Source organism: Mytilus californianus, unplaced genomic scaffold (genome assembly GCF_021869535.1).
Source record: "Mytilus californianus isolate M0D057914Y unplaced genomic scaffold, xbMytCali1.0.p SCAF_4, whole genome shotgun sequence".
NCBI lineage: Eukaryota > Metazoa > Mollusca > Bivalvia > Mytilida > Mytilidae > Mytilus > Mytilus californianus.
Genome location: NW_026262690.1, coordinates 72,417,018 through 72,430,654, shown reverse-complemented (window position 1 = coordinate 72,430,654; position 13,637 = coordinate 72,417,018). Strand labels below are relative to the sequence as shown.

The window sequence follows — 13,637 nt, the reverse complement described above, 5'->3', positions numbered from 1 at the left end:
TCCAAATTAAGAGTCAAAAGTTTTAGATTTTAATTAAAGATACTTTGAAGAACATATAAGAATTAATAAAGTCACAATGAGATGTCATAAGTATAAGAAGACCAAGCGAAACCTCTCCCCAAAAAGCCAAATCGTCCAGCCTTAAATGAATAACAAATAAAACGAAAAACAATGCACAAATTACTTCACCGAAGAAATGTATAGATTGAAGAATTTGAATCTTTCCAAGTACCGAGTGCATCTACCCTGGAAAGGATAATCTGTTTCTGCTCAGTTGGTGACAGATGCCATAACCATCATATTAAATCCAAATGAACTGTTCAAATATATGATAGCTCATAATACGAGAGTGGAATAGTTTATGTTTCTTGCATTACTCGAAATTAATTCTTACTAAATGTATTACCAAACCATAACTCCGAACATTAACATTTTCAAACTCAAAAAAGTTCTCAGGGTAAAAAAAAACCCGTTACCGATAAAACAAAGGCATAACAAATAAGATATTACTTAGTACAACATTGAAAAACTAGCAATAACAACACGAACAACTTTATAAACTATAGAGCTGGAAATATATTTTAAAATAACCGTAAAGGCTCAACATATAATTTTCGATATTGTCTTATACGTTTTCAAGTATTTTAACTACCTTGGCTTTGAAACTTTTTGTTTTGCGTTATTCACGATTGTAAATTCAGGGAATCGCCTCGGACACAACCAATTTAGAAATCGTATGTTCACTGTAACAATTGTCTGTTAGTTTAAAACGAATTTTAACTCATTTGTTTTTAAATTTTACGTGACAAATTGATTTATGTTTATAAATATTTACAGGTAGTTCATATGGCGGCGTTTTTGGTGGATACAGTCTAGGGAAATACAGCTATGGTTATTACAGGAGCCATCATGGATTCCAAATAAGACATAATAGATTTTTGTATCATGGAACTTGTAAGTTGTTACTAAAAATATCCATTCCTCAACAGAAAATGAAAATAAAGTATCGAAATATAAACCGAATTAGTAAACGCTTTGTTTTTAAAAGTCAGAAGAATATTGCTGAACTATATAAATAAACTCATCATGGATACCAGAATTGGAATTTTGTTTGCAAAAGTCATCAGAGTAACGCTTGAACAAAAAAGGGAAAATGGCCAAATAAAGTACGAAGTTGAAGAGCGTTGATAACCCCAAGTTCCGAGATGTTTTGCCAAATACAGATAAGGTAATCTATTCCTGGGGTAGAAAATCCGTAATATTTCGGAAACATTATAAGTTTTGTAAACAGGTAATTTAAAATTATGAACATATCAATGATAAATCATTTCAACACAAAGTAATTTTGAGTTGCTTCATTGAAAACATGGTTATGATTTCGGTCACGACATTTTTACGAAGTCTCAATTGAATACAATATTTTTAGGACTAAAATCTAATATTTTTCTGTATGTTTTGTGTTTCGGTTCTTGAGTTTGGATAAAGAAGGAAATTATTTTAAAAAATTAGAAAAGAAGTATTTTTTGTACATTATATAGACCTGTTTAAGCATTTAACATAGTAACACCTAAGAAAAAGATAATATTTAATTACAGCATACCGACTGAAATGTAGCAGCAGCCGGTTCTACAGACTATGGAGTAATTGCTATGATCAGTATCATAGTGTAGGTGGCTGTTTTGGACGACTTAGCAGACAAAATCTGTTCTATAAATACGTTGGAGGTATATTCGTTAACGATGTGTAAAGATAAATTATCTCTCAATCTTTATATTTCCAGAACATTATATATATATACTTGGGATAGAAAGTAAAAATGAGCTCAATTCCAAATTAAGAGTCAAAAGTTTTAGATTTTAATTAAAGATACTTTGAAGAACATATAAGAATTAATAAAGTCACAATGAGATGTCATAAGTATAAGAAGACCAAGCGAAACCTCTCCCCAAAAAGCCAAATCGTCCAGCCTTAAATGAATAACAAATAAAACGAAAAACAATGCACAAATTACTTCACCGAAGAAATGTATAGATTGAAGAATTTGAATCTTTCCAAGTACCGAGTGCATCTACCCTGGAAAGGATAATCTGTTTCTGCTCAGTTGGTGACAGATGCCATAACCATCATATTAAATCCAAATGAACTGTTCAAATATATGATAGCTCATAATACGAGAGTGGAATAGTTTATGTTTCTTGCATTACTCGAAATTAATTCTTACTAAATGTATTACCAAACCATAACTCCGAACATTAACATTTTCAAACTCAAAAAAGTTCTCAGGGTAAAAAAAAACCCGTTACCGATAAAACAAAGGCATAACAAATAAGATATTACTTAGTACAACATTGAAAAACTAGCAATAACAACACGAACAACTTTATAAACTATAGAGCTGGAAATATATTTTAAAATAACCGTAAAGGCTCAACATATAATTTTCGATATTGTCTTATACGTTTTCAAGTATTTTAACTACCTTGGCTTTGAAACTTTTTGTTTTGCGTTATTCACGATTGTAAATTCAGGGAATCGCCTCGGACACAACCAATTTAGAAATCGTATGTTCACTGTAACAATTGTCTGTTAGTTTAAAACGAATTTTAACTCATTTGTTTTTAAATTTTACGTGACAAATTGATTTATGTTTATAAATATTTACAGGTAGTTCATATGGCGGCGTTTTTGGTGGATACAGTCTAGGGAAATACAGCTATGGTTATTACAGGAGCCATCATGGATTCCAAATAAGACATAATAGATTTTTGTATCATGGAACTTGTAAGTTGTTACTAAAAATATCCATTCCTCAACAGAAAATGAAAATAAAGTATCGAAATATAAACCGAATTAGTAAACGCTTTGTTTTTAAAAGTCAGAAGAATATTGCTGAACTATATAAATAAACTCATCATGGATACCAGAATTGGAATTTTGTTTGCAAAAGTCATCAGAGTAACGCTTGAACAAAAAAGGGAAAATGGCCAAATAAAGTACGAAGTTGAAGAGCGTTGATAACCCCAAGTTCCGAGATGTTTTGCCAAATACAGATAAGGTAATCTATTCCTGGGGTAGAAAATCCGTAATATTTCGGAAACATTATAAGTTTTGTAAACAGGTAATTTAAAATTATGAACATATCAATGATAAATCATTTCAACACAAAGTAATTTTGAGTTGCTTCATTGAAAACATGGTTATGATTTCGGTCACGACATTTTTACGAAGTCTCAATTGAATACAATATTTTTAGGACTAAAATCTAATATTTTTCTGTATGTTTTGTGTTTCGGTTCTTGAGTTTGGATAAAGAAGGAAATTATTTAAAAAATTAGAAAAGAAGTATTTTTTGTACATTATATAGACCTGTTTAAGCATTTAACATAGTAACACCTAAGAAAAAGATAATATTTAATTACAGCATACCGACTGAAATGTAGCAGCAGCCGGTTCTACAGACTATGGAGTAATTGCTATGATCAGTATCATAGTGTAGGTGGCTGTTTTGGACGACTTAGCAGACAAAATCTGTTCTATAAATACGTTGGAGGTATATTCGTTAACGATGTGTAAAGATAAATTATCTCTCAATCTTTATATTTCCAGAACATTATATATATATACTTGGGATAGAAAGTAAAAATGAGCTCAATTCCAAATTAAGAGTCAAAAGTTTTAGATTTTAATTATAGATACTTTGAAGAACATATAAGAATTAATAAAGTCACAATGAGATGTCATAAGTATAAGAAGACCAAGCGAAACCTCTCCCCAAAAAGCCAAATCGTCCAGCCTTAAATGAATAACAAATAAAACGAAAAACAATGCACAAATTACTTCACCGAAGAAATGTATAGATTGAAGAATTTGAATCTTTCCAAGTACCGAGTGCATCTACCCTGGAAAGGATAATCTGTTTCTGCTCAGTTGGTGACAGATGCCATAACCATCATATTAAATCCAAATGAACAGTTCAAATATATGATAGCTCATAATACGAGAGTGGAATAGTTTATGTTTCTTGCATAACTCGAAATTAATTCTTACTAAATGTACGTGACAAATTGATTAATGTTTATAAATATTTACAGGTAGTTCATATGGCGGCGTTTTTGGTGGAAACAGTCTAGGGAAATACAGCTATGGTTATTACAGGAGCCATCATGGATTCCAAATAAGACATAATAGATTTTTGTATCATGGAACTTGTAAGTTGTTACTAAAAATATCCATTCCTCAATAGAAAATGAAAATAAAGTATCGAAATATAAACCGAATTAGTAAACGCTTTGTTTGTATGAAGTCAGAAGAATATTGCTGAACTATATAAATAAACTAATCATGGATACCAGAATTAAAATTTTGTTCGCATAAGTCATCAGAGTAACGCTTGAACAAAAAAGGGAAAATGGCCAAATAAAGTACGAAGTTGAAGAGCGTTGATGACCCCAAATTCCGAGATGTTTTGCCAAATACAGATAAGGTAATCTATTCCTGGGGTAGAAAATGCGTAATATTTTGGAAACATTATAAGTTTTGTAAACAGGTAATTTAAAATCATGACCATATCAATGATAAATCATTTCAACACAAAGTAATTTTGAGTTGCTTCATTGAAAACATGTTATGATTTCGGTCACGACATTTTACGAAGTCTCAATTGAATACAATATTTTTAGGACTACAATCAAATATTTTTCTGTATGTTTTGTGTTTCGGTTCTTGAGTTTGGATAAAGAAGGAAATTATTTTAAAAAATTAGAAAAGAAGTATTTTTTGTACATTATATAGACCTGTTTAAGCATTTAACATAGTAACACCTAAGAAAAAGATAATATTTAATTACAGCATACCGACTGAAATGTAGCAGCAGCCGGTTCTACAGACTATGGAGTAATTGCTATGATCAGTATCATAGTGTAGGTGGCTGTTTTGGACGACTTAGCAGACAAAATCTGTTCTATAAATACGTTGGAGGTATATTCTTTAACGATATGTAAAGATAAATTATCTCTCAATCTTTATATTTCCAGAACATTATATATATATACACTTAGGATAGAAAGTAAAAATAAGCTCAATTCCAAATTAATAGTCAAAAGTTTTAGATTTTAATTAAAGATACTTTGAAGAACATATTAGAATTAATAAAGTCACAATGAAATGTCATAAGTATAAGAAGACCAAACGAAACCCCTCCCCAAAAAAACAAATCGTCCAGCCTTAAAGGAATGACAAATAAAACGACAAACACACCTCAAAATACTTCACAGAAGAAAAGTATAGATTGAACAATTCAAATCTTTCCAAGTACCGAGTGCTTCTGCCCAGGAAAGGTAATCTTTTTCTGCTCAGTTGGTGACAGATGCCATAACCATCATATTAAAAGCAAATGAACAGTTCAAACATATGATAGCTCAAAATACGAGAGTGGAATAGTTTATATTTCTTGCATAACTCGAAATAAATTCCTACTAAATGTATTACCAAACCATAACTCCGAATATTAATATTTCCAAACTTAAAAACGTTCTCAGGGTAAAGAAAACCGTTACCGATAAAACAAAGGCATAACAAATAAAATATTACTTAGTACAACATTGTAAAGCTAGCAATAACAACACGAACAACTTTATAAACTATAGAACTGGAAATATATTTTAAAATAAGCGTAAAGGTTCAACATAAAATTTTCGATATTGTCTTATACGTTTTCAAGTATTTTAACTACCTTGGCTTTGAAACGTTTTGTTTTGCGTTACTCACGAAGGTTAATTCAGGGAATTGCCTCAAACGCAACCAATTTAAAAGTCTTATGTTCACTGTAACAATTGTCTGTTAGTTTAAGTACAATTTTAACTGATTTGTTTTAAAATTTTACGTGACAAATTGATTTATGTTTATAAATACTTATAGGTAGTTCATATGGTGGCGTTTTTGGTGGATACAATCTAGGGAAATACAGCTATGGTTATTACAGGAGCCATCATGGATTTCAAATAAGACATAACAGATTTTTGTATCATGGAACTTGTAAGTTGTCACTAAAAATATCCATTCCTCAATAGAAAGTGAAAATAAAGTATCGAAATATAAACCGAATTAGTAAACGCTTTGTTTGTATGAAGTCAGAAGAATATTGCTGAACGATATATGTAAACTCATTATAGATACCAGAATTAAAATTTTGTACGGAAAATTCATCAGTAACGCTTAAAAAAAGGGAAAATGGCCAAATAAAGTACGAAGTTGAAGAGCATTGAGGACCCCAAATTCCGAAATGTTTTGCCAAATACAGATAAGGTAATCTATTCCTGGGGAAGAAAATCCGTAGTATTTCGAAACATACTAAGTTTTGTAAACAGTTAATTAAAATTATGATCATATCAATGATAAATCATTTCAACACAAAGTCATTTATAATTGCTTCATTGAAAACATGGTTATAATTTCGGTCACGACATTTTCACATAATCTCAATTAAATACAATATTTTTAAGACTACAATCAAACATTTTATTTTGTGTTTTGTGTTTCAGTTCTTGTATTTAGATAAAGAAGGAAATTATATTAAAAAATTAAATAAGAAGTATTTTTTTTAAAATTATGTAGACTTGTTTTAGCATTTAACATAGTAACACCTAAGAAAAAGATAACATTTAATTACAGCATACCGACTGAAATGTAGCAGCAGCCGGTTCTACAGACTATGGAGTAATTGCTATGATCAGTATCATAGTGTAGGTGGCTGTTTTGGACGACTTAGCAGACAAAATCTGTTCTATAAATACGTCGGAGGTATATTCGTTAACGATATATAACGAAAATTATAAATCTCTATGTTTTCAAAAAGTTTAGTATTTACTTGGGATAGAAAGTAAAAATTAACCCAATTCCAAATAAAGAGTCATCAGTTTTAGATTTTAGTTATAGATACTTGGGAGAATATGTAGGAATTGATAAAGTCACAATGAAATGCAATAAGTCTAAGAAGACCAAAAAAAAAAACCCCTCCCAAAAACATAAAATCGCCTACACTTAAAAGAATAACAAATAAAACATCAAACAGTCCATAAAATACTCCACCGAAGAAAAGTTTAGATTGAACAATTTGAATCTTTCCAAGTACCGAGTGCATCTGATCAGGAAGGGTCATCTGCTTCTGAACAACTATTGACAGATGGCATAACCGTCATATAGAAGCAATTGAACAGTACAAACATATGATAACTCATAATACAAGAGTGAATTAGTTTTTGGTTCTTGCATAACTCGAAATTAATTCTTACCAAATTTATGACGAAACCATAACTCCCAATGTTAATATTTTGAAACTCAAAAAAACGTTCTCATGGTAAACAAAACCGTTACCGATATAAACAGGCACAACAAATACAGAATTACTTTAGAACACATTGAAAAATTAGCAATAACAACACGAACAACTGTATAAACTATAGAACTCGAAATATATTTCAAAATAACCGTAAAGGCACAACATGTAATTTTCGATACTTGTCATATTGTCTCATATGTTTTCAAGTATTTGAACTATTCTGGCTTTTAAACTTTTGGCTTTGAGCGTTACTCACGAAGATTAATTCAGGGAATCGCCTCGGACGTAACCAATTTAAAAGACTTATGTTCATTGTAACAGATGTATGATAGTGAAAAATACAATTGTAACTGTTTTTTTTAAAAATTTTACGCGACAAATTGATTTATGTTTATTAATATTTTACAGGTAGCTCATATGGTAGCGTTTTTGGTGGATACAGTCATGGGAAATACAGCTATGGTTATTACAGGGGCCATCATGGATTCAAAATAAGCCATAATCGATTTTTATATCATGGAGTTTGTAAGTTGTTACTAAAAATGTGCATTCTTTAATAGAAAATAAAAATAAAACATCTGAAATATAAACCGAATTAGTAAACGCTTTGTTTATATAAAGTCATATTGCTGAACTGTATAAATAAACTCATCATAAATACCAGGATTAAAATTTCATACGCTAGACGCGTGTTTCGTCCACAAAAGACTCATCAGTAACGGCTATGCTTGAACAAAAAGGTATTCTATTGGGGGGGGGGGGGGGGGGGGTGTAAGACCATCTCAATTATAAATCATTTCAATACAAAGTTATTTTGAGCTACTTCATTGAAAACATGGTTACGAAGTCTCAATTAAATCTAATTTTTTTATGACTTCAATCAAACATTTTTCTTGTGTTTTGTGTTTTGTGTTTCATTTCTTGTTTTTAGATAAAGAAGAAATTATTCTAAAAGTTTCAAAAAGAAGAATTTTTATTTTACATAGACTTATTTAAGCATTTAACAACGTAACACCTAAGAAAAAGATAATTTTTAATTACAGCATACCGACTGAAATGTAGCAGTGGCCGGTTCTACAGACTATGGAGTGACTGCTATGATCAGTATCATAGTGTAGGTGCCTGTTTTGGACGACTGAGAAGACAACATCTGTTCTATACATACGGTGGAGGTATATTCGTTAACGACATGTTGAAGCAAAATATAGAATTGTTTATGTTTCTTATATTTTTATTAAATATTGAGGGAAGAAGAAAATGCATACTCTAGTTACATTACAAATCACAAGTCTAAGAGGATCGAAAACATAAAGCAACAGATATACAAATTAGTACAGAAATTAAGAGTAATAGGAATCTCTAAATGAAATGAGGGCGGACACAACTGCCGCGGATCCGAAAATAAGATAAATTTTACGCATGTTTTGGTATTGGTTTTTTTCTGTACTCCGAAAGGACAAGCTTGATAAAGAAAATATGCAAAACAATTTCAAATAAGAATTGTAAGATGTGTACAACTATTAATTTCAAAGGCACTGATATTATATACTGCATGCCTAGAACATATTTGTTGATTATTTCTACCAATTTGCAGACACTTTGAGCAGCTACTTATGAATGAAAACATTGAATATATGAAAGAAAAAAGAACTAGTAAGAACAGTCGAAATCTGTTTGAATAATCCATTAGCTGGAAGGATGGTAAAAACGGAAAAAAATGAAATAGCTACACTGTAATCAAAATTTATTTAAATTATCACTGCAATCGGTTTCATACAATTATATTTTGTGAATTCATTGAGTATCAATGTAGTTATTAATTTTACAGGTCATTATGGAGTCGGATTAAATTATTTGTACAAGCACAAAAAGATTGCCAATTACCATGTGAATAGAATTCATCATGTAGCCAACAAACATGTTGCCAGCATATCACACTTATCTAACAAACACGAACGTAATATTGCTTACCAGGCTGAAAAACATGTTCACAGAATTTCAAGCGTGGCCAATAAACACATTAATAGATTTAAAGCACTCGTAGATTTCCACATAAATAGACTTCACCAACACACAAAACATCATCTTTCAGCTCTTGAATACCAACATAAAAGACATTTGAATGAACGCGAGTATCAGAACAAAAAGCATCAGTTGAACATTAAATACCAACACGTAAAACACGAACATTATATCAATAAACTTCATGGTAAATATGACTACGGTACCAGTTATGGTGTCGGACACGTAGTGAGTTACTTGGATTACTACAAGAAATTCCATGGATTCAAAATCAGTCACAACCGATTTTCATACGGAGGAAAAGGTGAGCAAGTTTTACAGTTTAAGAAGATGACTATAGTATTCTAAACTTGTCCTACGTAAAAAAGATATCATGTTTGAGTGAATTAAGTAAATTGATGATTACAAAAAGTGCATTTTGTATAACACAGTATAAATCTCATTGTGAGATGAATTCATTAGAGTAGCTGATTTTATGGGGGAAGATAGACATTAAAAATTTTGTACTAAATTACAAAGAAATAAAGATCCTTTTGTTATTTTCATCGTATATGGGCAATGAAAACCTATTTATAAAAAGTAGACGTCAGATAATTTTTTGAAAGGCCAAGTATACAACTTTTCATAATAGACGAATGAACGAGGATGTAAATAACTACATGTCGCCGAATGGCCTTTAACGATCAACAAAACGCATGCATTGTGAGCTGTAGGGGAACCAATAGTATGAAAAGTGTAACAAGTAATAAAGAGGTATCCAACGACTACTATTTAACTTCTAGAATACCAGCTTGCGATAGGCAAACGTAGAATATTGTGGTTTTAAATATGTTTATGATTGCTCAACTCTCACTAAAACCAGGAACTGGTGTAACAGCACAACATTAGAACAAACTTTAAAAAAATTATTGTAAGGCCTTGCCACAACAGATCTTCATTAATTACTAACCAAATGATAAAATCATAACAAAATATAGTCCTGATCTAATAGAACATGCAGAAACTGAAAACTAGTTCAAAATCCAATTTCACTTATACCATGTGTTACTAGACGGGAATGTAAAAAACGATACTTGCATACTTCATAGAATATAGTATATTGCAGATAGTTAGTTCTTATGTTTACTCTCATCTTATATCAGCGTTAGACATTAACCTAAACATAAGAAAATTATTTATAATATTTGCTTAATTTTCACTTTTAAATTAAAACATATCATGAAATATTTTTCTAGCATACGCACTAAAATGTGGACTACAAAATTTTTACAATTCATGGAGTAATTGCTGGTCTAGTTATCATAGAAGGAGTGTCTGTTTTGGGCGACTCATGAAGAACAATCTCTTCGAATTATATTCCGGAGGTAATTAACTGTTATGTTTTTTATCAGAACTAGCCCATAATTAAAATAAATCTACAAAGTATGAGTATTTTACAATTAATTATCTAATTACTACCATTTGATATTAATAAGTATTGTAATTTTCATTGTTATTAATAAATGTAATGTCAGTATTACAAATCTAATCTTTAATCAATCCTAATCCTATTTTATTTTTGGGAAATATTTTTTCAAATTCAATTGTGACGTCACTTTGTGTGTTTTTTTAGAATTTCAAATGTGACGTCACTTTGTGCGTTGATGCTTTGGCTAAATCGGCTGTGTATTTTTTTATGTCTTGGATTAAGTTGTTTTATGTAATGTATCCGTTTTTATTCTGTAGTTAGTCCCCACTTTGGTTTTATCATGTATATCTATTATATAGTCATTTTATAAAATTTACTGTTTGCAAAATTATAAATTATTCTAAATGATAAGGATGTTCTTGTCCCAGGCAGAAAACCCTGGCCGTGTTGGGCGCAACTTTTTGGAATTTTTGGTCTTCGGTGCTCTTCAGCTTTGTACTTGTTTTGGCTTTCAAACTTTTTTCATCTGAGTGTCACTGGTTGGTCTTGTGTGGACGAGACGCGCGTCTGGCGTATTGAATTTTAAGCCTAGTACCCTTTGTTAGCTATTATTCGTGTGTTTCTTTGTCCTATATGTTCTCCCATTTATTTGTATTGTGGTCCTGTCATGTGTTGTTGTCGTTTTGGTGTTGTGTTTGACGTTGCCATAAAAGCGGGAGGTTTGGCATGCCACAAAACCAGGTTCAACCCACCATTTTTTTCTTAAAATGTCCTGTACCAAGTCAGGAAAATGGCCATTGTAATATTATAGTTCGTTTCTGTGTGTGTTACATTTTAATGTTGTGTTTTTGTTGTGTCGTTGTTCTCCTCTTATATTTGATGCGTTTCCCTCAGTTTTAGTTTATTACCCGGATTTGTTTTTATCTCTATCGATTTATGAGGTTTCGAACAGCGGTATACTACTGTTGCCTTTATTTATTGTTTCTATGAATTAAAAATGACAATATGACATCGATTGAATATACCCTGTTTAGGACAATGTTCAGCAATCATAAGAAGTATTGATTGCTGGTCTAGTTATCAAAGCAAAAATGCCTGTTTTGGTCGACTGCTAAACAAACACCTCTTCGCTGTATACCTTGAGGTAATTATTTTCATGTTCTTGATCATGATTTGTTTTTGTAGAATCTAAAGAGATATAGGTAATTTCATTGTTTCAAAACCAATTTCAATTAATTTGAATATTGATATGACTTTGTGTAAGTTCTAATGTCTAGGACATTGTTTAGAAATTAAGATGTTGTGGTGAGGCTTTAAAAACATATTCAGCATGCTTTAAATTTCGAAATCGCCAAATCTAGACAAAATGCAAGAAAGACAAAATACGAATCAAAATAGTCTATGTATATTATCAAAATATGCGACAACCTAAGGTCTATTTATACAATGATATATTAACAGCATCCTTACAAAAAAAGTCGTAAGGATTTGAAAAAAAAATCAATATGTTGGAAAAATAGTTATATCTGATTCAGATAAAAAATTGTAAAAAATGTAACTTTTAAAAAGAAGAATACTCAATTATTTATTTGTTAAAAACAGATTACGGCGTTGGCTACGCTCCTAAAACAGTGGTTGTGAAGACGGCAGCATATGGTGATGATTCCCATTACTGATTACAAAGGTAATCAAAGCAAACATACTTTTACTTTCCTCTTCCGCTTCGTACTTTATTTGGCCTTTCAACTTTATTCGAACGTCACTGTTGAGTACTTTGTAGACGAAACACCGTCCAAAATTATAAGACTGGAATCTTAATGCGTTTCGTTTTCTGAAGACTTTTAATTCAGATTGTTTTTTTTTATTTAAGAAGTTAATCTTTCCAATTTATTTTGACACGTTGAAACTTCCATAACAATTCGTCTTTTGTAGGCGAAACGCGCGTCTGGTGTACAAACTTTAAATCATGGTATCTATAATTAGTTTATTTAACACGGTGCAGTCTTTTTCAAGTTGAAAAAAATTGTAAAGAAAAGTAGTCACCCAATAACATATATTTTCCCCAATGAATTAGTTTCAATAGGCGTCGACCAAAGACAAAAAAAAATAATAAGAATTGAAAGAAAAAGCAAGCTATTTCTATAATAAAGCTTAAAATTTGTAATACAATGTAGATTATTTGTCTTGTGTTCCTTCTGTTGTTTTAAAAGTTTATTGAGAGATATTTAAACAATTCAATATATTAGAATCAACAACACATAGGTGAAATTACTTACTGCAGCTGTTTGTTAAATGTTATTACCTACTTGGTTTTATTTTTATTAAGTTTGGTTTTGACAATTGAAAATCGAAAGACTCAAAATTAATTGAAAGAGATCTAAAGTGTAATCTTAACTACAATATATGTATTAATTCGAAATTAAGTGAGGACAACACATGCTGTTGTAATAAAAATCGTCCAGCACGTTCAAATCCAAGAGTTAAAAAAGTAAGCATTAACATTGACAGCGATAAAAAATATAATACAACTTTACAGAAGCAAAATACTAGTGAACTAATACTTATCATATCTATTTTTTTGTAGAAGGCGGAGTATCTTGTATTTATAGTGAACAATAAAGGAATTAAACTGATGAACATGTTTTTGTAATATATTGATAATTAGATCGACAAATACTTAGATTGGTGATTTCAGACGAAACACTTGATTAAATGCAATTTTGAAATGATTCAAATTTGCTTCCACAAATGACACAGTTCGTTTTTTCTGGAATTGAAAATGATCGAGTAATAGAACTCAGCCCTTGGTTTTTACTGTGCTTGAGACAGCAAAACCACCAACACTGACTTCGCCCATAAAATAAACATACA

The 13,637-nt window shown here is 30.7% G+C and overlaps 1 protein-coding gene across 1 annotated transcript in view; it reads left to right on the top strand.

Annotated features, from left to right (window-relative positions):
* Positions 1–13,399, top strand: part of LOC127738472 (uncharacterized) — a 30,456-nt gene extending 17,057 nt beyond the window's left edge. Inside the window, exons 21-32 of the mRNA XM_052249735.1 lie at positions 838–954; positions 1,596–1,724; positions 2,665–2,781; positions 3,422–3,550; positions 4,092–4,208; positions 4,849–4,977; positions 7,745–7,861; positions 8,380–8,508; positions 9,165–9,662; positions 10,594–10,722; positions 12,369–12,450; positions 13,351–13,399. Of these exons, the coding sequence (XP_052105695.1) occupies positions 838–954; positions 1,596–1,724; positions 2,665–2,781; positions 3,422–3,550; positions 4,092–4,208; positions 4,849–4,977; positions 7,745–7,861; positions 8,380–8,508; positions 9,165–9,662; positions 10,594–10,722; positions 12,369–12,442 (1,685 nt within the window). The 3' untranslated portion in view covers positions 12,443–12,450; positions 13,351–13,399. The remainder of the gene's footprint in view (positions 1–837; positions 955–1,595; positions 1,725–2,664; positions 2,782–3,421; positions 3,551–4,091; positions 4,209–4,848; positions 4,978–7,744; positions 7,862–8,379; positions 8,509–9,164; positions 9,663–10,593; positions 10,723–12,368; positions 12,451–13,350) is intronic.
* Positions 13,400–13,637: the final 238 nt, after the last annotated feature.